Source organism: Zootoca vivipara, chromosome 13, assembly GCF_965207765.1.
Source record: "Zootoca vivipara chromosome 13, rZooViv2.hap1.1, whole genome shotgun sequence".
Lineage (NCBI taxonomy): Eukaryota > Metazoa > Chordata > Lepidosauria > Squamata > Lacertidae > Zootoca > Zootoca vivipara.
Window position 1 is genome coordinate 2,871,646 of NC_142596.1, and position 27,045 is coordinate 2,898,690.

Below are 27,045 nucleotides of genomic sequence, written 5' to 3' on the forward strand. Positions count from 1 at the left end.
CTCATCCCTGTGGCCCCCCCCCCGTTGTGAAAGGCCCTACTGCAAAAGGACTGTTGGTTGCTGTGGAATTTTGTGATGTCATCTGGCAGCGCAGCTGCTGGAGTCTTCAGAGCTTCTGGTGATGACGTCTAATTTGGGCGCCACTTTTTTGTGTTTAATCATTATTTTAGGTGTGAAAGGTGTGGGGTTTTGGGGGGGAAAACTATTCCAGATCCCTCCCTGATGGGCATGGAACGTTGTGGCCAAATTTGTTACATTGTAGTTCTGCAGTTATGGAGAAAGGCTGTTTCATCCGTGTGCACAATGCCTACATTTTTATATATATAGAAGATAGAGTGTTTCACAGTGCAATGCCGAATAAGCTTGCACAGAAGTAACATGTGCTCTGCTGAGCTTGCTCCATAATAAATGTGTTTAAGATGGCAGCCTGTGGCTTCCCCACATGGGGCCCTTGGGCACTGCAGTGGCCTCAGACATCCTTCTGCCAAGACCCACTCTCTTTTGGCGGGTTTCCTTTTTTTGGCGTGTGCTTCCTGGGTTTTTTTTGGGGGGGGGCGTATTTTTTTGTTTTCAGAGAGTTGTGGGTATTTTGTCTGCTTTTTTGGCAATGGGATCTGAGTATCTCTTACGAAAAGGGTATTTTGTAATGCTCATGACAGTTTTTTAATAAAAAAATTCAGATGTGGAACCCCTGTGGTAAAAATATTGTATATACCGTCTTTCCCCTTTTTTAAGACACCGTCTTATAACTTTTTTTCCTCAAAAAAACACAGGGTGGCTTACTTTCGGTGGGATGTCTTAATTTTTTTATTACCGGTACAGTTTTTACAGCTCAGGGCGCTGGTTCAGGGCGCTGCTCGGTTCTCTTGAGTGCTCGGCGCTGCAGCAGCCACTGGTTCCGGGTGGCGGGGCAGCAGGCATCCTAGGCCGGGCCAGGCAGAGGCCGCTGGCTCAGGCGCTCCGCCTGCCGCTGCAGGGCGCTCCAAGCTCCTTGGCCAGGCCAGGCAAGGAAGAAGCAATGAGCCCAGCGGTGGCGACAAGCACACAAGCGGCAGGGCGGCGATGGACGAGAAGGCGGAGCGCGGGGATGCAGCCAGCAAGGCGGGAGCGTGATCAGCTGTTAAGCGGAGCTCTTGGAGCGCCACTTCAGAGCTGATCGCGCTCCTGCAGTGCCAGCTGTATGGAGTGACTCTGTGAGTGGAGGTGCCTGTGGGGGTTGGTTTCCGCGGAGCGGAAGTATGGCTTATTTTGGGGGTATGTCTTATATTTCTCAAATGCTTAAAAACCCTGCCATGGCTTACTTTCTGACTACGTATTAAAAAAGGGGAAACAGGGTAGCTATTCATATTAGTTTCTCCCTCCATTTTTTTTAAAAAGATGAGGGAGCAGACAATTGCCCACGTACATTTTCTTGTCAAAGGAATTATGTTTGTAGAGGTGAAAGTTAAATGTATTACTGGCTGGGTAATTTTTGCTTTTTCATTTTGTGTGATGTCACACAAATTGCTTGCTGCTTTAATGCTCTTCTTCATACTCAAATTACATAAGTCATCTGGCAACAAATGTTGTACCCCTTTTGGATGACTGCTTCAGAATATCCCAGAGGATAACCCACTCATTCTGATCTTTAAAAAAAGGGGGGTAGACTTGGCTGCTTATCATGCAGGAAACATCCTGGAGCCTTTACGGAATGCTTGTCACATCTAAAAATGTATAAAGTATACAGAACAAAGGAAGATTGAGGGCATGACATGGCTTACAGGTTAAGGGTTAGAAATCTAAAACCTCTGTATTTTATGAACTTAAATAAGAAAATGAATGGTGTGGCCAAAATTATACAGGCAAAGTTACTAACCCTGTCATTTGTAGCTACAAATCCTTGTGAAGTTTATACGCAGCTCCCTAAAAATATATAACTTGACTGTGGAATTGACAATCAAGTAACATAAATACAAATCATCATGAAAGAAAGAACATCAACATCAATGGCTGTAAGCAGAGACAGGGAAGAAACATTGTGCCTGGGATACCTCTCAAATGTGCACATCTTGAAAATGATTGGGAGAGTCCAAAACCAACTCTTAAGCAGTGGGATTCACTGTGCAACTTCGGGTTGCATCTCAAACATTTCACACTATATAGTGGTGATGCCTTTTGAATAGTGTTTCTTGGAACACTTCAGTTTCCTGAGAGCAGTTCCAAGTAAGAAGACATCAATAGTAGAAGTTTTTAGATGAAATGCAGTTTGCTGGTCCCTGTTGGTTTTTATCATAGGAAGCTGCCTTAGACCACCTTATTTGTCCATCTAACATAGGCATCCCCAAACTTCGGCCCTCCAGATGTTTTGGACTACAATTCCCATCTTCCCCGACCACTGGTCCTGTTAGTTAGGGATCATGGGAGTTGTAGGCCAAAACATCTGGAGGGCCGCAGTTTGGGGATGCATGATCTAACCCAGCACTATTTGCTTCAGCAGGGACCTCCAACCTTTTCTGGTCTGTGGGCACATTTGCAAACCAGAGAAATAGTTGTGAGTACCACATGCAAGCTACAACGAAGCACACACTACAAACTATTATAAGTGGCTACAACCTAATGCTGTTTCAAGCCTAATTCCAGATGAGGAAGGGGACCCTTTGCAAGCCAGGGGAGTCTCTGTAAGCGTGTTGGGAGTCTCTGCATGTCAACACTAGTCTTGACTGGGGTTCAGGTGTTCTGTTTTCTAGACAACTTGTTGATCGCTTGATGCCAATATGTTGCAAGGGGCCCTGGGCATCTGCTTGGAAGTTATTTCGGCTTCTGGATTCACCAAGAGCAACAGTGGGAATCTTGGGTGTGTGGGCCAAATGTGGCCCTACAAGCACCTGTATCTGGCTCTCCTCAGATCTTTCCCCAGGCCCCACCAACTCTCCTTAAGAGTTTTTGCCTGGATGGAATATTCATTGAACTCTTGATAGTGCTGCTTGTCTGCCTGCTAACCAGGCTACTCTGCAAAAGGTAAACTTTGTGTTTCCTTGCTCCACTACCTGTTCTCCTTGTCTGGCCCACTGCTGGCATGTGACTCCTGGAAGGCTGCCCAGAAGAGAATGCAGGCCTCAGACTGGAAAAGATTCCACATGGCTGCAGCCATGTGAAACTGAAGGACAACATACAGTCATGGGGGAAAGGAAGTGCACCCTCTTTGAATTCTGTGGTTTTATATATCAGGACATAATAGCAATCATTGTTCCTTAGCCGGTCTTAAAATTAGGTAAATACAACCTCAGATGACACATTACACTGTGTTATGATTTATTTAACAGAAATAAAGCCAAAATAGAGAAATAATGTGTGAAAAACTAAGTACACCTTTACTGCTTCTAAGAATTAAGATGCTACATAGCAGACAGGGGCTGCTAATCAAATGTCCTTGCTTAACTGATCATCAGCCAGTGTGCCCACCTCTATAAAAGTCAAAGTTTTAGCAGTATGCTGATCTGGAGCATTCAGATGACACAATGCTCTTAGAGAAGCAAGTGCTGCTGCCCATAAAACTGGGAAGGGTTCTAAGGCCACCTCCAACCAATTTTATGTCTGTCATTCTACAGTGAGAAAGATTATTCAAAAGTGGAAAACATTCATTACAGTTGCCAATCTCCCCCCCAAAAATAATATATATTCATTTTCAAACATTACAAGTTACAAAAATTCACAAAAACAAAAACTAAAAGACAAAACAACCCCCAAGAATAAAAACATAAAGAAGAAAAACATATCAATTCTAACATTTTAATTAACATTGTAGACTTCCTTGATTCCCCTCGCACTGGGTTCATTTTTAACTCCAAATTAAGCAATTTTCATTTATTATCTTAAATCATTCTAACACATTTTTTCATTATTTCACAACTATTTCTATTCTTAAAAGCTTCAACTATCTTCCACCCATAATTCATCTTAATCCAAATCTAAATTTATTTTCCCATCCATCTATCCTCTATTACTCCCTTTAGCCTCAAATTTATACCCAAAATTTTTCCATACATTCAAATATTATTTCTTTTATCATAATAACATTTAAACACTTAAATCTAATTCAGCCCCCCCCCCCGGACTCAGGGTCTCCCAGTTGAATCAGCCAGTTCCATAGCTCTTTCAATTTCGGGCCATCTTGATCAGTCAGAAAATAACATCCATTATTACTCCTTACCCCACACCCGCTCTTTCACCACCTATCCACCACTCTCCCTTCTTCGTCCCCTGCTCCCTCCCCAATTTCCTAGCTGTTGCACAATACCATCCAACTACATTTCCACATTTCAGCCCTCTCTCAGTTTTGGTTCCCCTTAAGTTCTGGCCCCAGCATGGATCCTGGCCCCAGCATGGATCCTGTCCTCCCTCTCTCATTGGGAGGGCATTATTCCATGCTGGTTCTTCTTTGAAGACTCTTTGAATCAAGCATGAGTCTTGTTCCCCCCCCTCTCACTGAGGGAACAATGTTCCATGCAGCTTCTTCATCATCTTTGAATTCAATTACATTGTCCATGGCTGATGATTGTTCATCTTGCTTCTCTTCATACTTTGTTGGGATTAATCCTTTTTCACTTTTTGCACAGTTCTGTTTTATTTTATCAATCTGTATAGTATTTTGACGCAGTTCACTTTTAAAATCCAAAAGCAATTCCAAAAAGTTCCTTTTGAAAGTCAATAAAGTCAGATGATGTGTCTACAGTGGTACCTCGGTTTACAAACACAATTGGTTCCGGAAGTCTGTACTTAACCTGAAGCGTACTTAACCTGAAGCGAACTTTCCCATTGAAAGTAATGGAAAGTGGATTAATCCGTTCCAGACGGTCTGCGGAGTACTTAAACTGAAGCGTACTTAACCTGAAGTGAAGAACTTTCCCATTGAAAGTACTGGAAAGTGGATTAATCTGTTCCAGACGGGTCCGCAGAGTACTCAACCTGAAGCGTACTTAACCCGAGGTATGAGTGTAATTGGTTCTGGAAGTCCGTACTTAACCTGAAGCGTACTTAACCTGAAGCGTACTTAACCTGAAGCGAACTTTCCTATTGAAAGTAATGGAAAGTGGATTAATCAGTTCCAGACAGGTCCACGGAGTACTTAAACTGAAAATACTCAAACCGAGGCGTACTTAAACTGAAAATACTCAAACCGAGGCATACTTAAACCGAGGTATGACTGTACTGACATCTTGGTTGTCTCCAATTTTGTGGGAACAGCACAGATTACAAGCAGGAAATGGCACAGTTCGTATTTCCAAACTTTAGAAACAGAAATTATGCCCGATCTGGTTAAAAACTCTCATTTTTAATTCTTCATATCTTAAAACTCATATATCCATTTATGAAAAGAGCATCTGTCAAACTTCTTATTCACAACCCTATATTTTACGCTCTATTCAATGTTGACAGTTTTCAGCCTCAAAGAGGTAAACAAATTCCATCCTGTTGTGATATAATGGCGGCTCAATGATCCCTCCAGGGACCCGACTCCAGCTTCCAGGGGGATTTTCCCCAGACCAAATTAAAGAACCTTTGCAAGGATTTTACAAAGTTCAACCTTTCTCCCCTTTACCCTGCCTTAGGGGGAAAGTTTTAAGCCCACTTTTTGGTGATTAAAAACTTCCTGTCAGCTTCCTGACAGTAAGAGCTGTTCGACAGTGGAATTTGCTGCCAAGGAGTGTGGTGGAGTCTCCTTCTTTGGAGGTCTTTAAGCAGAGGCTTGACAGCCATATGTCAGGAATGCTTTGATGGTGTTTCCTGCTTGGCAGGGGGTTGGACTGGATGGCCCTTGTGGTCTCTTCCAACTCTATGATTCTATGATTCCCGGCTTCGGGCAAGTTAACTGCGTTTCAATTCGCTCAATGGAGGAGATCAACATCCTTTTTTAATCTCCTCCCGTGTCCAAATCTTTTCAATAAAAAATCCACCGCTCCACAGGCTGCCGGCTCGGAGCTTCACATTGCGAGGGTAGCAGTTTAACTCAAGGCACCACGTCTCCACTCCGCTCGCTCTTGGCTCCCTTAATAGAGCTTACCGGGGAGCGGAGGAGACAGAAAAGGTGCTGCTGAGTCCCCACGTCCCCAGAACGCTTGATCTGGGGCTCTTTTGGGGGTCTGCGGCGCTCTCACGGCTCCCCCCTCCCTCGCAGCACTAGAGAATCTTGGAGCTCGAGATTCTCCCACTGGTCAGCAATGGCGGTAGACCGGAAGTCCAATACAATTGCCAATCTTCTCAGGAATGGACACCCCCGCAAATTCACCCCAAGGTCAGACTGTGCAATGCTCAGAGAAATTGAAAACAACAACAACAACAACAACAACAACAACAAAAACCAAGAGTTACATCTTAGACTCTTCAGGCCTCCGTTAGCATGTTAATGACAGTAGAATTAGAAAAAGACTGAAGAAGTATGGCTTGTTTGGAAGGGTTTTCAGGAGAAAGCCTCTTCTCTCTAAAAAAACATGGCAGCATGGTTTGCAAAGTTGCATCTGAACAAACCACAAGGTTTCTGGAACAATGTCTTTGGACAGATGATACCAAAGTGGAGATATTTGGCCATAATGCACAGTGCCATGTTTGGTGAAAACCAAACACAGCATATCAGCACAAGCACCTCATACCAACTGTCAAGCACGGTGATGGAAGGGTGATTATTTGGGTTTGTTTTGCAGCCACAGGAGCTGGGAACCTTGCAGTCATTGAGTTGACCGTGAACTCCTGTGTATACCAAAGTATTCTACAGTCAAATGAAGTTTGGTCAAAACGGTCATACAACAGGATAAGGACCCCAAGCACTCCAGCAAATCTACAACAGAAAAAGAACAGAATCAAGGTGTTGCCATGGCCCAGTCAAAGTCCAGACCTCAACCCAATTGAAATGTGTTGCGGGACCTTAATAGGGCTGTGCATAAACAAATGCCAGTAAACCTCAATGAAGTGAAGCAATGCTGTAAAGAAGAATGGGCCAAAATTCTTCCACAATGATGTGAGAGATGCATAATGCCCCACCTAATTTTTTTTCATGTTATTGCTGCTAAAGGTGGTTCTGCAAGCCATAGAATCATAAGGTGTGCTTAGTTTTTCACACATGGTTTTTCCATTTTTGCTTTATTTCTGTTAAATAAATAATGACACACTGTAATATATCATGTGTTGTTGTTCATCTGAGGTTGTATTTACCTAATTTTAAGACCTGCTAAGAGATTATTGTTATTATGGCTCCATATGTAAAACCACAGAATTCAAAGAGGCTGCACTTTCTTTTCCTCATAACTGTAAATGCATGGAAATCAGAGCTCTAGGTGTTTAGGCTTGTTGGCCCTGATCCAGAGGTGTATTGGGGTGTGGGAGTCAAGGACTTTTCATTTGTGTATGTGTATGTTGCCCATAAAATGGGTTCATTAGCTCTTGGTCTGAATATACCATCAAGTGGCTGAGCTATGTGCTATGTTACAAAAACACTGATTATATTTTCCTTGGGCAACACAAAGCAGCTGCATTTTTGGATAACACATTCCGACCCCATCCTCAGCTTACTAACAACGCTACTATTCATAACTGTGAACAAACATGGTTAAATATAAAGCAGGCAAGATCTTCTTTTCCTTTAGGAAAAGACGTATTCTTTATGCATCACATTTAAAAACAAGTCGCTGTGGAGAAATTTTGTGGGTCAGTAATGGCACAAAATTTACTAGCCTGCAGAGGGAGTGGTTGAGGAATGATAAGAGGGCTCCATCCCTGTTGCAAAAGCCTGACACACTTCCATGCTGGTTGGGGGGTGGGTGGGCTTGTGGCAGCCCACCTGGTTTCACTGCTGGTAGGTGGGAGTGTTCTGCTTTGTCACTGCAGCCTCCCCCCTTGCCTGCATGCTTGCCTTGTCACCCATGGCTCCTAGGCTGGTGCTGAAATGCTACTTCAGTGTCTTGGTTGTTGGCATCCATCTGTCTGAGAGACAATGGAGTATAACTCCAGAGGTGAAGTCAAACTGCTGGAGAATCACAGCACCTGCTGTGGCTGCAGAGACCTGTAACTCATAACTGCTGCCTCCTGCGTTGTTGTTTTTGTTGTTTTGAAGTGACCTCTCCAGAGTGCAAGCCTGGGCAGTTGGTATGGAGGTCCTGGGCTGCCCAGACAACAAAACTTCTCTGTCAGCCTTGCTGATGTGGTCCAAAGGAAAGCGGAGCAATACATTTGGTACCAGCCTAGCTGCAGGAGTTGCTGGAAGGAAGTGTACAAGACTCCATCTAACCATCTTAGATTTGTTTACTCCTTCGCCTTTTCTTCTCCCGAAGATACCCCTCAAGGCAATGGGTATGGATTTTCCTCAGGGTATCCTTCTGAAGTGCCTTTGGTTCGGGGGCAGGAGTAGATAATACTGGACGGGGAAAAAGAAATTAATTGTTTTTCTCCCACATAACATAATAAGGGCCCCCGTAAACCAGCCGGTCATTTCCAGGATTACTTTCCTGAGTCCACAGCTGTGCATGTTCCCTGAAAGAACCATTTTGCTAACTCAGATACAGAAACACGATTGGGAGGAAATGCTTCTCTTGATGCTGTTGCCTCTCTGTTAACAGGCAATATCTTAAACAACTCTCAAAGTGTACAGGGGTTTTTTAATCAGTAGATGCCAGTAGCAACAAGGCAAAAATGTACAGAGTATTGAATTGGCACTTCTTCATTATTTAAATAAAAATCAGGTGTAAAAATTGGAGCAAAGTTGGATACTTGCCCCCCACCTCCAGTAAATATTTAAACAAGAGTTCCAGAAAAGCAGTACTTCGCTTAAATATCATTATATAACTTTGGCTATGTTCCCACAATCTGATAAGAATGGAATGTGGTTTGTTTACAAAGTTTTCAACTAACTTTCCAAGGGATTTATGTCTTCCAAGATTATGGTTTGTGTAGGCAGGATGTTGGAGAAATCTATTAACAAAACAACTGCATCAGTTAGTGGCTATGCCTGGACAGAATTGGGATAACTCAAGCTTGGATTCCTTTTTTAAAAATGCAAATGTTGAAGGGGGGTAGTATTTAGGCTGTGGCTTGTTTTTGCCAGGGCTAAACTTTTTAAACTGGCAGAATGAGGGCACCCAAAGATGCAGAGGAAACAAATGACTAATTCTAGTGGAAAGGCGGGGAACAGGCTTAGGATTCTATCCTGTGCATGTACTAAAGTGTACTTGGGTGTGGGTGGGTAGCTTCATTGGTTGTGGGTCAAGGAATAAAAAATAACCCCCTTTAAGTATTTATATACTCTTACAAGGGAAGTCTGTTTAACTGCAAGCATTTGGCATCTTTCTATTTAAGCAAAATAACAATGCTGGCTTCGGTTTTTGGAGGGCCCTTGGGCAAGGCCTTACTGCCCCACTCCGTTTCTGTGGCCAGAGGGAAATCATAGGGGAAGCAGGTGATGGTTTTCCATTTCCTCGCTCTTGCCGTTGTTTTTAGGGTTGGGTTGGGAGAGCAGGTGAACAGACAGGAAGACCCCAGAGGAGGAAGGAGACAAGTTCCAGAGAGTGGCAGTGGGCTGCACCGGAGTGTGGTGCTTTGCAGGTGCCGAACTGTGCCAATCCTGCCACCAGCCCTGTGAAAACAGCTCCTTTTTTCCTCTTGGGAAAGGCCTCTATTTTTGAACAGAATTTGATCTTTATATGAAACCTGTCTCCCTGCAGGTTGGACATAGAAAAGAACTGTAGCATTAGTATAAAAACAATCACGTGTCTTCATTCAATTCAGTCATTCCATCTAAGATTTTACTTTGGCTTTAACAAAGGGTTTGTGGCTGACCTGTCACAAAGTGTCTTGTTTGGGGTGTTTCCTTGTAAAAGGTATAGGCTGAAAGCCCAGGCCACTTCTCACGAATGATGGGTCTTGCAGGAAAAAAGGCTTGGTGTGAGTTTTTTCCTGTCCCTCTTTTTTTGGCCCATTATGACCATTAATGTTTCGTCTTGAAGACACTGCTTTCTAAAGATAACACCACTTACATTTAAAGCAAAAAAACCCCTCTGGTAATCCAGTTTTTAAAATATGCTCCTATCAACACTCTTTAATCTGGCTGGCTGACATAAAAACCCATTTTGTTCCACTACGCTGGAATTCACGTGAGAGAAGATTAGCATATACGGAACTGCAGAGTCAGTTAAACGTGACCTTCCTTATAGTACAGTAGCTCAACATGTCATAATCCATGCCTAGCGTAAAATGTGTGCCAAAAGATATTTCTCTCAACAAAGCACCACAGTATTTTTGTAGTCGGGAAGGTGGAAGATACTTAAATGATAGGTAGCTGTATCAGGCTATCGGGCACAGAACCAGTTTTATTCATTTGCATTGTTCAGTGAAATGGAGAGAGTGCTGATACTATAACAAACATTTCACATGTTTATTGACTCTTAAAAATCTCGTGCATTCTGCATGTTGTGTTGAGAGTAGTTTGAGCTGTTCTCTGATAATTTGTACATTTTCACCCTTTTCAGAATTTTAATTATGGTTTACGGAGGAGGGGAAGCTAGATTGGTTCAGCTTGTTTATTTGATTGCAAATTATTTATCTCTTATCTTTTCTGCTGCTCTGCTGGGTAGGGTGGGAGAAGAGCTCAAGGGGCTTTCTTAAAACAGGAGCCCTAATACCATCAGTCTTAAATTCTTACTGAAATAATCCAGGAGAATGTGGATGTTGCATGTTTATCTCTTTGGATGGTTAGTGTAAGATGCCAGAGATTTCATTAGAAGCACTTGCTTGACGCAGTTTTCATTTATGTGGCTTCTGATAGCCATATTTCTGTTAAGTGTTCTGAAAGTGTGTTTTAAGCACAGTTAAATGGAGGGCAGAGAAATGCAGCCCACTGGTATTTGCCACTATAGGAGATGCATTATATCAGTACATAAGGAAAGAATGTTAAAGAAAAACTGAAGCCGTGTGATAATGGGGACTAGAAGAAATTTATTGCTTTGTGTTCCCTGAATATGGGTTGTCAACTATATCAATAAGTATTTTTTTAAAACAGGGTTGACTATCTGGGTTTTCTGTGTTGTAAGACTTCTTTGTATAACATTAAAAATTAAGAGTGGCTGAGCTAGACAAAGCACGACACATTAATCTTGTAGTTATTCATGCTGAAAATAGAGGAATTGATAGGAAAAGTTGACAACTGTCCATGTAGTCCAGTTAAACACAGGATGTTCTGCTGATTAGCTTTGTGAATTTAATTCAAAAACAAAACAAAAATGTGCTATCTGTCTGCCTTCATTTTATCACTGTTACGAAGACCCAAAACCATTTTGAAAATGTACATTTTAAAGTCCTCATTAGTACACCAAGGTATCACAAAATAGTGTGCAAACTTTCAAGTTCTCCAGAAATCTTCCTCAGGTTAGCTGGTAAAGAAAGCAAGAAAGGAGAGAGGAAATATTTGGTTGGCTGTAAAGTCATCTCTGTCTGCATCTTGTAAGACTACACTTGTACTTGGATTGTTAGCAACGGCAAGAAAGTAATGTTGATTACTTTTTCCTTCCCTTTTAATCAGAGCACAACAATGGAAGAAACAGCTATATGGGAACAACACACAGTGACACTTCACAGGGTAAGTTTCTGCAATTATAGATCTGTGTTCATAACTCAGGATACTGTTAGCTCTTGAAAACAATAGCAAAAATCCAGATGTCCGGAAGGAAAAAAGAAAGGAAACTGGTTGTGTCATATTCCGTTGTTTGAAATTAGTGTGATTGTAAACTGCTTATAATAGTTTATTTATAGTCTCTTGACCACCTTTCTGTAGCAGCACTCCAGGGTTAGGGGCTGCTAGCTTGCCTCTTGTTTGGGCAAGAGGGAGCTGGATCCCCTCCCCCACTTTAACTTCAGCTTTCCAGCTATTTCCAGAAGTAGAGCATATCCTTTGAAAGCAGAAGGTCCAGCATCTCCAGGGGAGCTGAGAAAGGCCCCTGCCTAAACACCAGAGTTGTTCCCAGTCAGTGTAAGTGATACTGACCTAGGTGGACAGTCGTCTGCCCCAGTAAAATGCTTTCTCATGTCTGGGTTCTGCAGAAATGCGCAGAAAACATCATTGGACTTTTTTTAAAAATAAATATTTTAAACATTAATGATGTAATGTAAATTACTGTACTGGTCGGTGAGCGTAATAAAGATTTACTACTACACCATTGGACATAATTTGAGCTTCATAAAGAACATTGGACTTCTTAAAGGCTTCAGTTCTTATTGAATTTTTTTTTACTGTTGCTCTCAGTGCTAAGTAGAATTCGATGGCTTGGGACCCAATACAAACCCCCAACATTGTACAGAAAGAGAGCAAGACTGAGGTTTTCCTGGGAGGAAGCTGTATTTGGTTACAGAGTTTCTGAGCATGGATTAAGGGGGCAGGGGGCCAAATATTTAAATAGGAATGGTATTAGCTTCCCAAGGAAGTCACAAGTGGCCAAGAAGTCTAGATGACTTGGGGAAGACAGTTAAGTACCTTAGTAGGACAGAACAAAGCACCATGCTTCCTCATAGAATGAGAAGGCAATAGGAGGTGTCAATAGCCAGCCAACTTTGCTTAAACTGCTGGACCAAGCAGTGCTGGTAAAGGGACACAAATCACAGGGGAGCGTAGATGGACACATCCCTGTTGGAGGCCCTTTTCCTGCAGCCAGTTTTGCAGCTTGGGATCCCAGGAAGGACAAGAGCATTCTAGCATTTTATTTAATAACTGGGGGCTGCTTGCCCTGCTTGCCAACCCTGCCTGTCCACTAGCCCCTTGGCCAAGTGCTCTAACCCACCACCTTGCCCATCCCTTCACAGCACCCCAAGCCCCACCCCCTTTGAATGGAGGTCAGGAAGCGTTTCACAGATCTGCTTGCTAAACTGCCACACACACACACCAGTGTGGTGTAGTGGTTAAGAGCAGTAAACTTGTAATCTGGGAAATTGTTCAGTATGGCTGACAAGACAAAATAAAAGTTTCTAGCCCCTAGGATCGAAAAGATACATCCATTCATTTTATTTTTAAACCACTCTCCATCCCAAGGGAATCCTAGGGCGGTGATTAGCAAGAAATAAATGCAATAGCACAGCATATAAATTTAAAAAGACCCACCATAAAACTAATATATCTTACATTTCAGAATCATGACTTACAAAAATAATTCTTGGCTCACTCCTCCTCAAATGCCTGACGGGACAAAATAGCCTTGCCGGGTGATGAAAGGCTGGTAAAGAGGGGGACAGTGGCGTTACTAATGGGAAGGTGTGGACTTGCGCATGGTCACTGCCTGACGCAAGTCCAGAGAGTGGCTGAATAAGATATCCAGAGGTTGGAAGAACATTCCTCTCTGCTCAGTCTCTTCATGACCGACAGAATATAAAAACAGCTCATGCACACTTGCCTAATTTTATGCAGATTGAAGAATGCCATTGCATCTCAAAAATTTTGGTTTGGCAAAAGATAGCAAAAGATGTTGCTAGCTACATTGTGTGAACAGGTCTAAAAACAGGAAGTTCCGTGAACAAGAAACGTGTTTCAAGGAATTCAGCAGCTAGAAAAGAACACCCTGCCCATCCCCCTTGTGCCACATATTTTTCCACCATGACTGTTCATGACAACATATAAGAAAATGCACCCCTCCAAAGTAGCCCCCCTTGCTTTTCCCAGGTTGCAGGAGGGGTAAAGCCTGTAGCATAGGATCAACGGGGGGGGGGGATGTCCCTTTAAGTTAAGCACCCTCAAGCTTTGGCGCAGGAATGTAAAATTAGATAAGCTGTTGTGGACTCTTTTCAGTTTGGAATCTCTGGGAGAATATGGAAAAGCCACATTCCTCTTGAAGCTTTATTATGCTTCTTTTTAAATTTCCCACTTGGGAGAAGGAGTGTGTGCTTGTGTTAATTGGGGGGGGGGAGTAGCAGTGGACTAGTTATGTGTATGCTGTTCAGAGATGAATTGTAGCTGCACAAGTTGATACATGATTGGCCACTTTTAAAATGCATAACACACAACATATATTTAAGAGTAGTTTAAACATCAGTCTAGTTGGATTACATCATGCCACCACAAACCACAGTTTAATGCTGTCATAACACTGGAAATTCTAGTATATTGACTCAGTTATGATACAGGGCTCAGCATTCCTTATCCTGTCCCTGATGACTGAGTGCTCCAACAGCTTCCTGTCTTGCTGTGCATTAAAAATGCATGGTCCTATCTAAGCACGTCAAAGTGCAAGTAGATAAATAGGGACCACTCCAGCGGGAAGGTAAACGGCGTTTCCATGCGCTGCTCTGGTTTGCCAGAAGCAGCTTTGTCATGCTGGCCACATGATCTGGAAGCTATCTGCGGACAAACGCCAGCTCCCTCGGCCTATAGAGCAAGATGAGCGCCGCAACCCCAGAGTCGGACACAACTGGACCTGATGGTCAGGGGCCCCTTTACCTTTACCTATCTTGGCAACCATTGACTTCCATAGATTGTGGACTGAAATATAATAGGATTAGATAGAACAATTCAAGCCAATTTAGTGTGTCCCATCATTGAACACACAAAAAGAAACTGTGTGTGTGTGTGTGTGTGTGTGTGTGTGTGTGTGTGTGTGTGTTGGCATCCATCTGTCTCGAGACACCATTGAATACTGCTCCATCGGGGTAAAGTCTGCTGTGGCTGTAGAGACCAAAATGGGAGACGTGTGTTTTGTTGCAGCTGGAGCAGATGAAGGTATCCAGCTTACCTTATCTAGGACAGATTAAAGAAAGGACTTCTTCACGCAGTGTATAATTAAACTATTGAACTCCCTTCCACAGGAGGCAGGATGGTTGCAGTGGTGCTTCTAAATCCCAGTTGCTGGAAACTCTTGTGCTCAAATCCCACTTATAGGTTCCCCACAGGCATCTGGTTGGCCACTGTGAGAAGAGGATGCTGGACTGGCTCTTTATGTTCTTATGACTTCTTCATTCAATCACCACAATATGATTGCCTGACAATCTCAGGTTGATTTGTCGCGCCAGTGTGCTGGTGCAGTGAGACATATACTGCAGTCTAGGGAATAAAGCTTTAAATGAGAGGCCTTCCTAAGTAACACAGAGAGCTAGACTGCACCATATGCTCTTAATTCCTGACTGAAAGAGAGCTTTCCAGAGTTTGAAAGCTAGCCGCCTTTCACCATCAGAAATTGGAATAATAAGAGGTGTTCCTTCATTTCCTTCTTGTCTCAAGTTGGCTGGACTTCTTAAAGGCTGGATTTTGTTCTGTGTGAAGAAGCATCTGTTTTGCTAATTGGATTAGTAAAACCACAGGAGAAGTTGCAACAGACATAATTTTTAAGGTTTTTACCAGGAATGGGAGGAGTGATATTTCTTGACTGGTGGAGGTTTTTGCCCAGCTGTGAGTTGGACTGAAATTGTGGCAAGTCCTGATCAAGTATTCCTTTGAAAATTTGGAGAAAACTATAATACTTTGAGATAAGGCACGTATGGAACATAAGAATGCCCCTTGGGTATGATGCCATAGAGCTTATTGAGTCTAGTTTTCTGTTTGCTAGCCAGATGTTTCAAAAAGGCTGGCAAGCAGGCCCTGAAAGCAGTCCCCCAGGTGTACCCCGCAGAACCCCAGGACCACCCCACTCAGCTGTCTATCCTCAGTCCCTCGTGTTCAGAGCTGTATTGTGTCTGATGTGAACACCGAGTTTATAGTCTTAATATAGGAACACCAGTAAATTAAAACAAAATATTTCACTGAGACTCTTGCATTCATGAAAGATCTTTCTTGCCTTTTGGTGTGCAGTTAAAGAATGCTTTGCATTATTACCTTTAATGATGATGTGTGATAAACAGTATTTCTATTAAAGGTGGTTCAATCACTATCTCCTGAGCTCTCGTTGGGCTCTTGCTGGCAGGGCAGAAGTGAGGACAGAGAAATGAGTTCTTTGGTGGTGGTGGTTGTTTTGTAGCTTCCCTTTTTTCAAAGAGAAAAAAATGGTTGGGAAAATTAGGGAATACTGGGTGAGAAATCAGGAGGAGAGTTTACACCACTGCCTGATCTGGAGTAAATCTCTGCCTCGTTTGGGAATGTGTCAGGCAGCTGAGATGGCTTAGGATCTGAGCCATTTCCCACCCTCCTCTGCAGCCCCCCAAGCTTCCACCATTTGATGGGGTCAGGGGCCAGAGACTTCCATGATATCTGAGAGGGGGATCCCATATATATTATTTAGTTCATTGGAACAACCCTTCCAGCATTCTTAGGATTGTAGACTAAATGCCCTTTAAAAAAAGAGAAAAAGTCCCGTCCCCCCGTGAGGTTTTTGGGGTTTATTTTTTAAAACCTCTGGGATCCTAATACTAAAGTCATTGTCAAACTTCCTCCACGACATCCCCTAACAAAACCACCAGATGACAACCTTTCATTCCTGATATCTGAAGAAGTGTGCATGCACACGAAAGCTCATACCAAAATATAAACTTAGTTGGTCTTTAAGGTGCTACTGAAGGAATTTTTTTATTTTGCTTCGACTCAGACCAACACGGCTACCTACCTGTAACTATTCCTGGTATTGTTTTCCTAGAGTGCAGCTTACACTTGTGAAACATGAAAAGTAAGTACTATGCAACATACAGAGAGGCATTCATGCAAGATGGAATGCTGTGTCTTCATGCTCCTCTGGGTTTAGAGTTCATGCTAAATTATAGTGGAATATAAAGCACATGAGTTGGCCTTGTAAAAGCTTTCAGGGAAGAAACACCTGGAGAAGCTGCTTCTCTTCTGAGGATGGTCTCATTACAGGGAGCGATTATTTTTTAAATTGGGACAGTCATTTGGACTAAAACCAATTCTTAATATTTGTATACCGTGTTAGAATTAAAAAGTTGCATGTCTAATTAAAGATAACTTACTAAAGAAACTATTGCATTTCAGCTAATAGATCAATTACATGTGGGTGTAATTAATAGTTTTGAAGCAAGGCCCACATTTCCATCCATTTTCGATTATGCATGCATGGATCATAGCAAGCATTGGCTTAGTTCAGAAGTATTGGATGAGATCAAGTGTTTTCACATCCAACTTGAAACCAAGCGAGGGTTGACCACCTTCTTCCTGCATGCCCCTTTGTTTAAAATGGCAACTCCTGTCCATAGCTGCCAAGTTATCCCTTTTTTAAAGGGATTTTCCCTTATGCTGAATAGGCTTCCTCGCGAGAAAAGTGAAAACTTGGCAGCTATGCTCCTGTCGTTTTGGGCATGATATTGCTGGCTCCAACTCCAATTAGCCTCTTCACCATAGCCAGTGGCCAGGGATTATGGGAGTTGTAGTACACAACATATGGAGGGAGCCTCAATGGCCACACCTTCCCTACAGAAGATTCCGGTTGCCTGTTTGGTCCAAACCATGTGTGCAGCAGGTCTGAAGTAAGATCAAATTAATTGGAATTCAAGGGGAAGTGCTAAAGCTTTTAAGATCAGGGAGAATTAGAGTAGACCCCTGTATTATGACCTCAAAATGGTCTTTTCTTTGATGGAAAAAAGTAGCATCCACACCTGTTGCTTTGACAACTCCAGATCAAATACACTCAGTTTTCAAGTTAAATATTCTGGCTTCTCTGTGTGCCCCACCCAAGGGAGTTGTGGAAGGGACTTCATGAAAACGGGCCTTGTCAGTGGTGCCACCCCCACCCACCTGGGGAATACCCTTCTCAGGGAGACTCACTGACTTGGTACCTTCTCCATCAGTGTTTAGGTGCCAGACTTAAGACCTTTCTGTATACCACTGTAGCCTCCTATGGTGGTGGTCATCTTTTTAGTGGGGTGGGTAGGACTTGATCCTTATTAGTACATCACTGGATGATCATGTTATCCATTTTGTGCTGTTAAGTGTTTTAATTCTTTTCTGATTTTAAACTGTTTTTATGTGCCATACTTTATTCTTGTCAAGTTGATTTGAGATTCTTTATTGTAAAAGGAAACTGGTAGGTCAAAGAGAGAAACAATACAGCCTCTACAAACTGAACTGGATTATTTGTGATTATCATTGTCTTGCATCTTCTGCTTTCCATTTGGAAGCCAAAGCTTCATTTTTTCCCCATGTTTGGGGATGCTGTGACATTGACTGTATTATAGGCTGGTTTCTGTCTCTGAGAGGAAGGAAGAGAATGAAGGGCTGAGAGCAACAGGTTGTGAACTGAAAAAATTGAGTGTCTCAGGATGCTTTGCTTGGTATAAAGTTGTTGCTTTGTTCAAAATCCTAATACCTGCATTTTTAAATAGATGGTATAAATGTTAACTGTTACATGAACTTGTTGATACCTGTAATCCAAGCTTCTTTCTGGTCTGTCATAGGCTCCAGGATTTGGGTTTGGTATCGCAATATCTGGCGGAAGAGATAATCCACACTTCCAGAGTGGAGAAACATCTATCGTTATATCTGATGTGCTCAAAGGAGGCCCAGCAGAAGGACTACTACAGTAAGTTAATTTTGGGGAGTGGAGCAGTATGGGGATGGTTTATTCCTGCTTATCGTCTTATCCTCTGTTCCTGTAAGTGTTGCTGTAAAATTAATTCTTCCTCTCCTTAACCATTGTTGAAGGAATAGGCTTGACTCGAGGATCGTATTTCCTTCAGTGAGGTCATAGCTACACCATACATTTAAATCCTATGACTTCCCACAAAGAATCCAGTGAGTTGTAGCTGCTTAAGAGTGCTGGGAATTTTAGCTGTGTGGTGGGTAAACTACAGTTCCCAAGATTCTTTGGGGGAGAGCATGACTGGAATAAAGTGGTACAAATGTGATTTAAATGCATGGCAGGGTTATGACCTTTTCCCTGTCCGTCTTCTCTCTGCATCCTTGATTCCTCCCCCTGCTTCACTTCACCATGGTTTGCCAATGCCTGCATGGGTGTGACCGTCAAACACAATTTGCTCCTAACCTTGGTTTTTGCATCCAGTTTCAAAAAATAGGTTTGAGGAATCCTGTTTGCCATTGACTGTGCCTAATGTTGGTGTGAACTTAAAGGGATCATGATTGGCACAAAAGAAGTTCAAGCATTGGAGGAGGCAGTGTGCAGTCTTCTTGCAGCTGACCCATTTCATCCCCCTTAACAATGTTTATGGGATGGGGAAGTGTGTCTGTAGTCTCAGAGCTGGTGGCATCAACTTTTAAAAATATAGCAAAGGAACTTTAGAAATGTAGAAGCACATGATGAATATTACGAACAAAACATTCTGATAACTTTGTGGAAGAGAAGATCTGCATCCACAAAGCACCTCTGTTGGAATGGCTATATAGCATAGTACAGTGGTACTTCGACTTACGAAGGCGATCCGTTCCACAGCGCTCTTCGGAAGTCGAAAACTTCGGAAGTCGAAGCGTCCATTTTGTGCATACCGCTCGCACACCGCTTCTGCGCATGTGCAGAACGCACGCACGGCGAAAATACTTCCGGGTTAGCGGACTTCGGAAGTCGAAACTTTCAGAAGTCGAGACATTCGTAAGTCGAGGTACCACTGTAATAGTAAGCTTTGCTCATTTTCTTCAAGGGTTTTTCTTTACTCTTTTACCAACAAGCCTCTTACTTATTTTATTTTTTTTCCAGGGAGAATGACCGTGTTGCAATGGTCAATGGTGTTTCTATGGATAATGTGGAGCATGCTTTTGCTGTTCAGCAGCTGAGGAAAAGTGGTAAAAATGCCAAAATTGTAAGTTGGTGCTTTATCCCATACTCCTAGATGTGTGTGCAAAGTATTCATATACCAGAATTGCTCAAACAAAATGATTGCAGCCTTGATGGTGGATTCATTGACATCTGTCAAAAAATAGCACAATTTTTTAAAAATAACTTTTTGCTAAAAGACGTTGGCTATGTGTGCTTGAACTGCTCTAGGCATTTTAGCGGGGGGTGGGGGATGAAACCCTAAAGCAGACTTGATTACTTATTAGCTGGGGCCACAGGGGATATGCTTAGCCCTCCCATGGTATCCATTGATTGCAGCCCTGAACTTCCTCCTGCATTTGCTGCCTAGTAATGAACAGCAGCTAAAGAATACGCTTGGGAGTAAAATGGTAAAGGTAAAGGACCCCTGGACAGGTAAGTCCAGTCAAAGGATCTAGTGAAAAGGATCTAGGAGTCTTGGTAGACCACAAACTTGACACGAGTCAACAGTGTGATGCAGCAGCTAAAAAAGCCAATGCAATTCTGGGCTGCATCAATAGGAGTATAGCATTTAGATCAAGGGAAGTAATAGTACCACTGTAATCCGCTCTGGTCAGACCTCACCTGGAGTACTGTGTCCAGTTCTGGGCACCACAGTTCAAGAAGAATACTGACAAGCTGGAACGTGTCCAGAGGAGGGCAACCAAAATGGTCAAAGGCCTGGAAACGATGCCTTATGAGGAACGGCTTAGGGAGCTGGGTATGTTTAGCCTGGAGAAGAGAAGGTTAAGGGGTGATATGATAGCCATGTTCAAATATATTAAAGGATGTCATATAGAGGAGGGAGAAAGGTTGTTTTCTGCTGCTCCAGAGAAGCGGACACGGAGCAATGGATTCAAGCTACAAGAAAGAAGATTCCACCTAAACAGTAGGAAGAACTTCCTGACAGTAAGAGCTGTTTGACAGTGGAACTTGCTGCCAAGGAGTGTGGTGGAGTCTCCTTTGGAGGTATTTAAGCGGAGGTTTGACAGCCATCTGTCAGGAATGTTTTGATGGTGTTTCCTGCTTGGCAGGGGGTTGGACTGGATGGCCCTTGTGGTCTCTTCAAACTCTATGATTCTATGAAATACAAGGGCCATAATGGATGAGTGGGGGAGTACAGAGTGAAAGAGAGGGTTGGGATTTTCATTTTCAGGTGTGGGCTTAAGTCAGTCTGTTGGCTTTTTCTCAGGTTTAAGAACCTACCCCAGCTGAGACTGAAAACAGCATTGTTCAAGCATGCTTTATAAGCTGCCTTTAATTCATTAGTTGTGGGAAAGACAGAATATAGCTCTCAAGGGACATCGGTGGCACTGTGATCTAAGCCACAGCCTCTTGGGCTTGCCGATCATATGGTCAGCAGTTCGAACCTGCACGACGGGGTGAGCCCTGCTCTCTCCCGGCTCCTGCCAACCTCTCTGTTTGAAAGCATACCATCGTGAGTAGATAAGCAGGTACCGTTGCGGTGGGAAGGTAAACAGTGTTTCCATGTGCTCTGGCACTCATCACATCCTCTGTGCGCCAGTAACAATTTAGTCATGCTGGCCACATGACTCGGGAAAGCTGTCTATGGACAAACACTGGCTCCCTTGGCCTGAAAGCAGAGATGAGCACCACACCCCATAGTCTAATTCGATTGGACTTAACCATCCAGGGGTCCTTTGCCTTACTTTTTCCTATAGGACTTAAGATTATTGGGAACAGAGGCACAAAATGTTCAGCAGTGCACTGTGCCTTCTAAACCTTTTGGCACAGGTGTGCATGTTTGATCTGCTTATCAGCACTTGCGGGTTCAAAGTTGAAGCAGGGAGGTGGAGCTTTGAGGATTCAGGCAGGGGAGCTGGAAACAGGAAAGGAATATGTTTGCTTTGCAGGGCTAGCATTCCAGGACAAATTGTCTGAAGGCAGTGTTGCTGAGCAAAGTGGGTCTAGGTCTAAATTGTGCCCACACAAGGCTCTCTGTCTGTGACCCTGCTCTTCGGCAGCATTGACAAGCAGGATAGCACATGTGCAAAAATGTCTTAAGGCTTAAGTAAGCAATCCATTGGGATGTGCTACTGGTACTCCACAGCTGGCACTGTGCTAGAGTTGTTGTGCAAACCAAGCAAAAACCATCTTGGATGTCTAGGTATTCTGCAGAATTCTGAACATGCAGAGTTCACATAGAATTCCTCTGCAGACCTTTCTCCGTTCCCAGATGAAACCTGATCAGGTTTAAGATTTTCATTCATTTATGCTTTGGATTTTGTACTCTTAGCTAAAATGTTAAAATACACATAAGCAGGGCATGTGGTAAAAAAACAACTATTCAAGTTGATAGAGTAAAGCACTATTGGTGTGGAGAGTATACCATTTTAAAAGACCAAGGGGATGTCCACCTATGCGATGGGTGAGCAGTCTAAAACAAACAGCAGGGCTTGTGTGGATGCAGTGAGCAAACAACACTGGAGAGAACGTGAAGAGGCGTACATCCAAAGATGGATATGAGATGCTGTAGGAGAAGAAGCTAAAATGCAGAGTGTTAGATCATGATAAAACTTGGCATTCTGGGGCTGATGTGAGCTGTAGTCCAAAACATATGGAAGACACTAGATTGGCTGAGGCTGCAGTATCCTGTCCTCAGTGTCCCCTTTTTCTATAGATCACCGAAGGAACTGAGGGCAAGGCCTCAGTACCCACCCCCAAAGTCTCAGGTTCCCAGTAGTCATTGCTTCTCCTTAGTCTGTCTTCATAGCAAGGCAGAATTGTGCCTAGCTTTTCACATGCCCTAGGTATTGAATGGCTTTACTTTCATCTCATGCCTCAACAAGCAGCTTTTCCCTTCATTCTCAGCGCATACTATTTGCCACTGCATGGTGCAATTATATTGATTCCTGCTATTCTTTCAGACAGAGTGCATAGATAGCTTTTTCTTAAATCTGCAAAACAACCCGTCATCAGCAATAGAGCAGTCTGCCTGGTGGTAAACAATTGCAACACTGTATTGTGTGAAAAATCGTAACACACTCATTGTTCTGCACATAGAGTGCATTGTAGTAATCATATCATGAGGTTACCGGTGCATGGATAGCTGTGGTCAAGCCATCCTGATCCTGGAATGCCCATAGCTGTTCTGCTAGTCAAAGCTGGTGAAAAGCACCTTTAGTCACGAAGGACACTTTTGCCTCCAGTGGCACAGTGGGATGTTGTAGCATCCATAGACTTTGCACCTGGTCCTTCAGGGCAGACAACTTACCAACTTCATGGATCCATAGAGCCTCTGTCTTCCCGACTCTGTTTGTTAGACCATCTAGCCCACCACTGGATCCAAGCACCGATCAAGGCCCTGCACAGCCATTCCCAGTTCATGATGCCTACTCCCAATGGTGTCATATAGATGTTAAATAGCATTGGGGACAGAATAGTTACCTGTTTCACCTCATACCTCAAGAACCAAGGGCTGAGAAAACCCTCATGCTACGTTGGATTCTGCACCTGTCCCTTGAGACAGGACCTTCTGCAGAAAGGTGCAGCTGATATGCATCTCCGAGAGGCTGTCCTGGAGGATAACCATCATCAGTGATCTCAAAAGCTAACGAGAAATAGAAGCAGCAAGGTCTCTCTTCCAATAAGAGTCTCCATCACAGCGACCAAGGCCAATTCCATCCTGAGCCTGGGCTGAACCCAGATTGCAATGGGTCTGGATAATCTGTTTCCTCCGAGAAGGCCTGCAACTGTGCCACTGTGACCCTGTCAGGTCCTTCAAGGCAAGAGGCACCATCCCCTCATGCAAAGACACAATCACTGCACCTGGGACCCATGCAGTCATTCCCCATAACTAGCAAACATTTTGTCAGAGTAACCAGGCTGCAAAAACTGAAACTGATCCTACAAAGCATGGCATTGAAAACCTCACTTCGAGCTGCATCTGTCATGGTGTCCAGCTCACTACAGGGGCGGACCTGTTATCCTCTACATGCCTGGGAAGCAAAGAACAGAAAGTCTCTTGACCTTTAGACCTAGTCCTAGACTCCAACCGTAGAGGCAGCAAAGTAGGCCTACACTAAACAATGGTTTGGAGGGTCAAAAGTATGCTTTTGGGCTCATGTGCTTCCTCTTCTTTTCTCACAAGCTGGCTTCCTTCTTTCCCGTTTTGGTTTTTCATGATGAAGTGGGTTTTCAGACTGCAGTTGGTAGGCAGTCTTGGTTAGTACTAGCTATAAGTCTGCCCAATTCAAACTTACACAGCAACCTGTGATTTGGTAGTCTGATGGCTGGCTTGAGTCAGTAGATTGAGCTTGATAGTACCTTTGCTGCTTCCTCCGACTTGTTTAAGTATAAGCCTGAAAGATAACCTGAGCTTCAAACCCAAACAATATTACTGCTAGTGTTGGGTAGTTTGTGGCAGATTATATATTTGCAGACAGTGGGGTTGCCTGAGGGTAAAAGGGGTTTGTGCATGAATCTCTGCAAATGTCACCTGTAGCTCTGGGCAGTGTTTTCTGCATGGATCATCCCCCCCTCCTCTTTTGCTTGTAAGTCTCACCTGCATGATGCAGATTATTTATCTAGCTCATTAGGTCACTTGACAATTTTCGTGTAAGCAATGTCTGAGGCAGATGATCATAAACTGTAGGCTAAGCTACCCCTTCTTAACCTCTTACCCCTGCTTAACCTCATGGAAGTTGAAAAATCATTGGTTGTTGCTTAGAGAACACCATGCGCATTCCTGCACCATACTTTGGGGTACACAAATAATATTGCTAACCCTCAGAATTACATTTGATTAAAAAAAACAGCTTTGTGCTTTTCTCAGTCTGAAAGAAAGAAAGTTGAATTCCTCAGTTTTGAGGACAAATGTGTTGCTCTGCAGCAGGTTTTTGTTAGGTTTTGATGGCTTGCCAACAATACTACAAAGGTCTGTATCGCATGCCTATTGACACAGCACATTATGAGAGACTAAGCCACTTTCCACTCCAGCAGTCTTGTCAAGCATTGAAATATTGATGAAGTTGCAGTGTCTGTAGATTATGGGATTCTTTTATATGTTTTGCTCTTTCTCAGAACCTGAGAATGCCCCCTTCCCTTTTTGGGTGGGTGGAGAAAAACTTCATTGAGGACAGTGGTAAAGATGGTGCGCTTGGCTGTATCTAGGGATCTTAGACAACTTTGTGCTGTTTTTTAAACAGCTTATCAACCACCTTGTTCAACTGTGATAAGGTATATCAATCAGTCATCAATCAAGTTTATTAGGAGATCAAATGCAGGTTATAGCCAGACAAAAACAATCACACAGCACAGTGCAATGCATCTCCCTACCACAACTCCATCAGAGAGGGAGAGAGGGGTGTCAAAGAAATTTTGCAGTACAGTTATGTGGAAGTAAGACCCATTATAATGTGCATAGGATTGCAACCTTAGCTGATCAATCCTTTAATAAAGTAAGTTGGCATATTTCTGCTTATGGGTAAGACAATAGTTCTGATTTTTAAAAGTATTCTTTTATAGCAGGGCAGGATTCTATAAGCCCCCTAGATGGTCTCCCTGTTCTGCTGCAGAATTTAGAATGCTTTTGTTTCAGAAGCATTCAAGAACCTATCTTCAAATCATAGAGCATTGTGAAACTGGCTTCTATAGAGATGCCATTGTCTCTCAAAAACAATGGTGCAAGTGAAGCTTTTCGCTAGACCATGGGTAGTGACTGTGGTGCCAGACTGCAATTCCTCTCATGCCCTGCTGATTCTAAGCTTAAGCACATGTAACTAACTGACCCACATATTCATTCATGTTTATCTCTGGATTCTCTTCCCTCCCTTTTAGGGGTAATTAGAATTATAGATTCATAGAGTTGGGAGGGACACCAAGGGTCATCCAGTCCAACCCCCTGCAATGCAGGAATCACAACTAAAGCACCTATGACAGATGGCCATCCTCTGCTTAAAAACCTCCAGGGAAAGAGAGTCCATGACCACACGAGGAAGACCATTCTACTGCTGAATCGCTCATACTGTCAGAAAGTTTTTTCTGATCTTTAGTCAATTCTCCTTTCTTGTGATTTGAAGCTATTGGTTCCAGTCCTATCCTCCAGAGCAGGAGAAAAAAAGCTTGTTCTCTCTTCCATGTGACAGCCCTTAAGATATTTGCAGGTGGCTTTCATATCTCATCAGTCTCCTCTTTTCCAGGCTAAAATAAACCCAGTTCCTTCAAGCGCTCCTCATAAGGCTTAATTTCCAGACCCTTGATCATCTTGGTCTCCCTCCTCTGCAAACATTCCAGCTTGTCAACATCCTTCTTAAATTGTGGTGCCCAGAACTGGACACAGTATTCCAGGTGTGGTCTGACCAAGGCAGAAGAGAGTGGTATTCTTACTTCCCTTGATCTGGACACTAGACTTCTCTTGATGCAGCCTTGAATAGGGTTAGGGTTAGGGTTAGGGTTCTGGTTCTCCCAGGGACAGGAACTAAGGGGACCAGACAAACAAGAGGAGGGCTGGCTGGAGCGCGAGCCAGAAGGCAGTGCAAGGGCTCTGAGCGAGGCAGAGGGGTCTAGGGATGCTACCGACGTGCGCGGGAGAGGAGGTGTCCGAAGGTACTGCGTGCGGCAGGGGAGGTATCAGAAGTTGGGGAATCGAGGAGGCTGTTTAGCAGTTCGGGGGAGGGGTCTGGCCCCACTCCCTCCCCTGAGGTCCGTAGACGGGAGAAGCATCAGGAGCAAAGAAGGAAACTAGGCGGGCTGAGGTTGTTTTGCTCACGTAGATCGAGACGTGCACCAGTTCCAGATTCTGACTCGGAATAGGCGGTCATGAGCTGTATATGTGTATATAGCATTAAAATCTGAAAAGCCATTACAGAGCCTTGGTTGTCTTTGGTCATGGGAAGCCACACACCAGCCCTGACACCGCGCCCCCCCCCCCGGGCTGCATCAACTTGTGGTCCATTAAGACCCCTGGATCCTTTTCATACATACTGCTACTGGGTAGTAAGCCAGGTGTCCCCCATCCTATATTTTTGCAGTTGGTTCTTCCTGCCCAAGTGCAGAACCTTACATTTGTCCCTATTGAAATTCATTTTGTTAGTTTGCACCCAGTTCTCCAATCAGTTAAGGACATTTTGAATTCTGGTTTTGTCTTCTGTGGCATTAGCTATCCCTCCCAGTTTGGTGTCATCTGCAAATTTGATGAGCATCTTACTGACTATCGGTTGAATAAAGTATATTGTATTGCATTGTAAATTTTATGAGCATCCTCTCAATTCCTTCATCCAAGTTGTTTATAAAGACATTGAACAAGAACAGGTCCAGGACACAACCCTGCAGCACCCCACTTGTCACTTTTTCCAGGATGGCGAGGAACCCTTAATGGGTACTCTTTGCGTTCAGTCAGCCAGCCAGC

At 43.4% G+C, this 27,045-nt stretch overlaps 1 protein-coding gene across 6 annotated transcripts in view; it reads left to right on the forward strand.

Moving 5' to 3' along the window:
• The window catches only part of TJP1 (tight junction protein 1), a 129,852-nt gene that overhangs the window by 43,634 nt on the left and 59,173 nt on the right, over positions 1–27,045 (forward strand). For all 6 annotated transcript variants that reach the window (XM_035131818.3, XM_035131816.3, XM_035131817.3 and 3 more), the window contains exons 2-4: positions 11,540–11,596; positions 18,328–18,452; positions 19,581–19,683. In XM_035131818.3, the coding sequence (XP_034987709.2) occupies positions 11,549–11,596; positions 18,328–18,452; positions 19,581–19,683 (276 nt within the window). In that variant the 5' untranslated portion in view covers positions 11,540–11,548. The remainder of the gene's footprint in view (positions 1–11,539; positions 11,597–18,327; positions 18,453–19,580; positions 19,684–27,045) is intronic.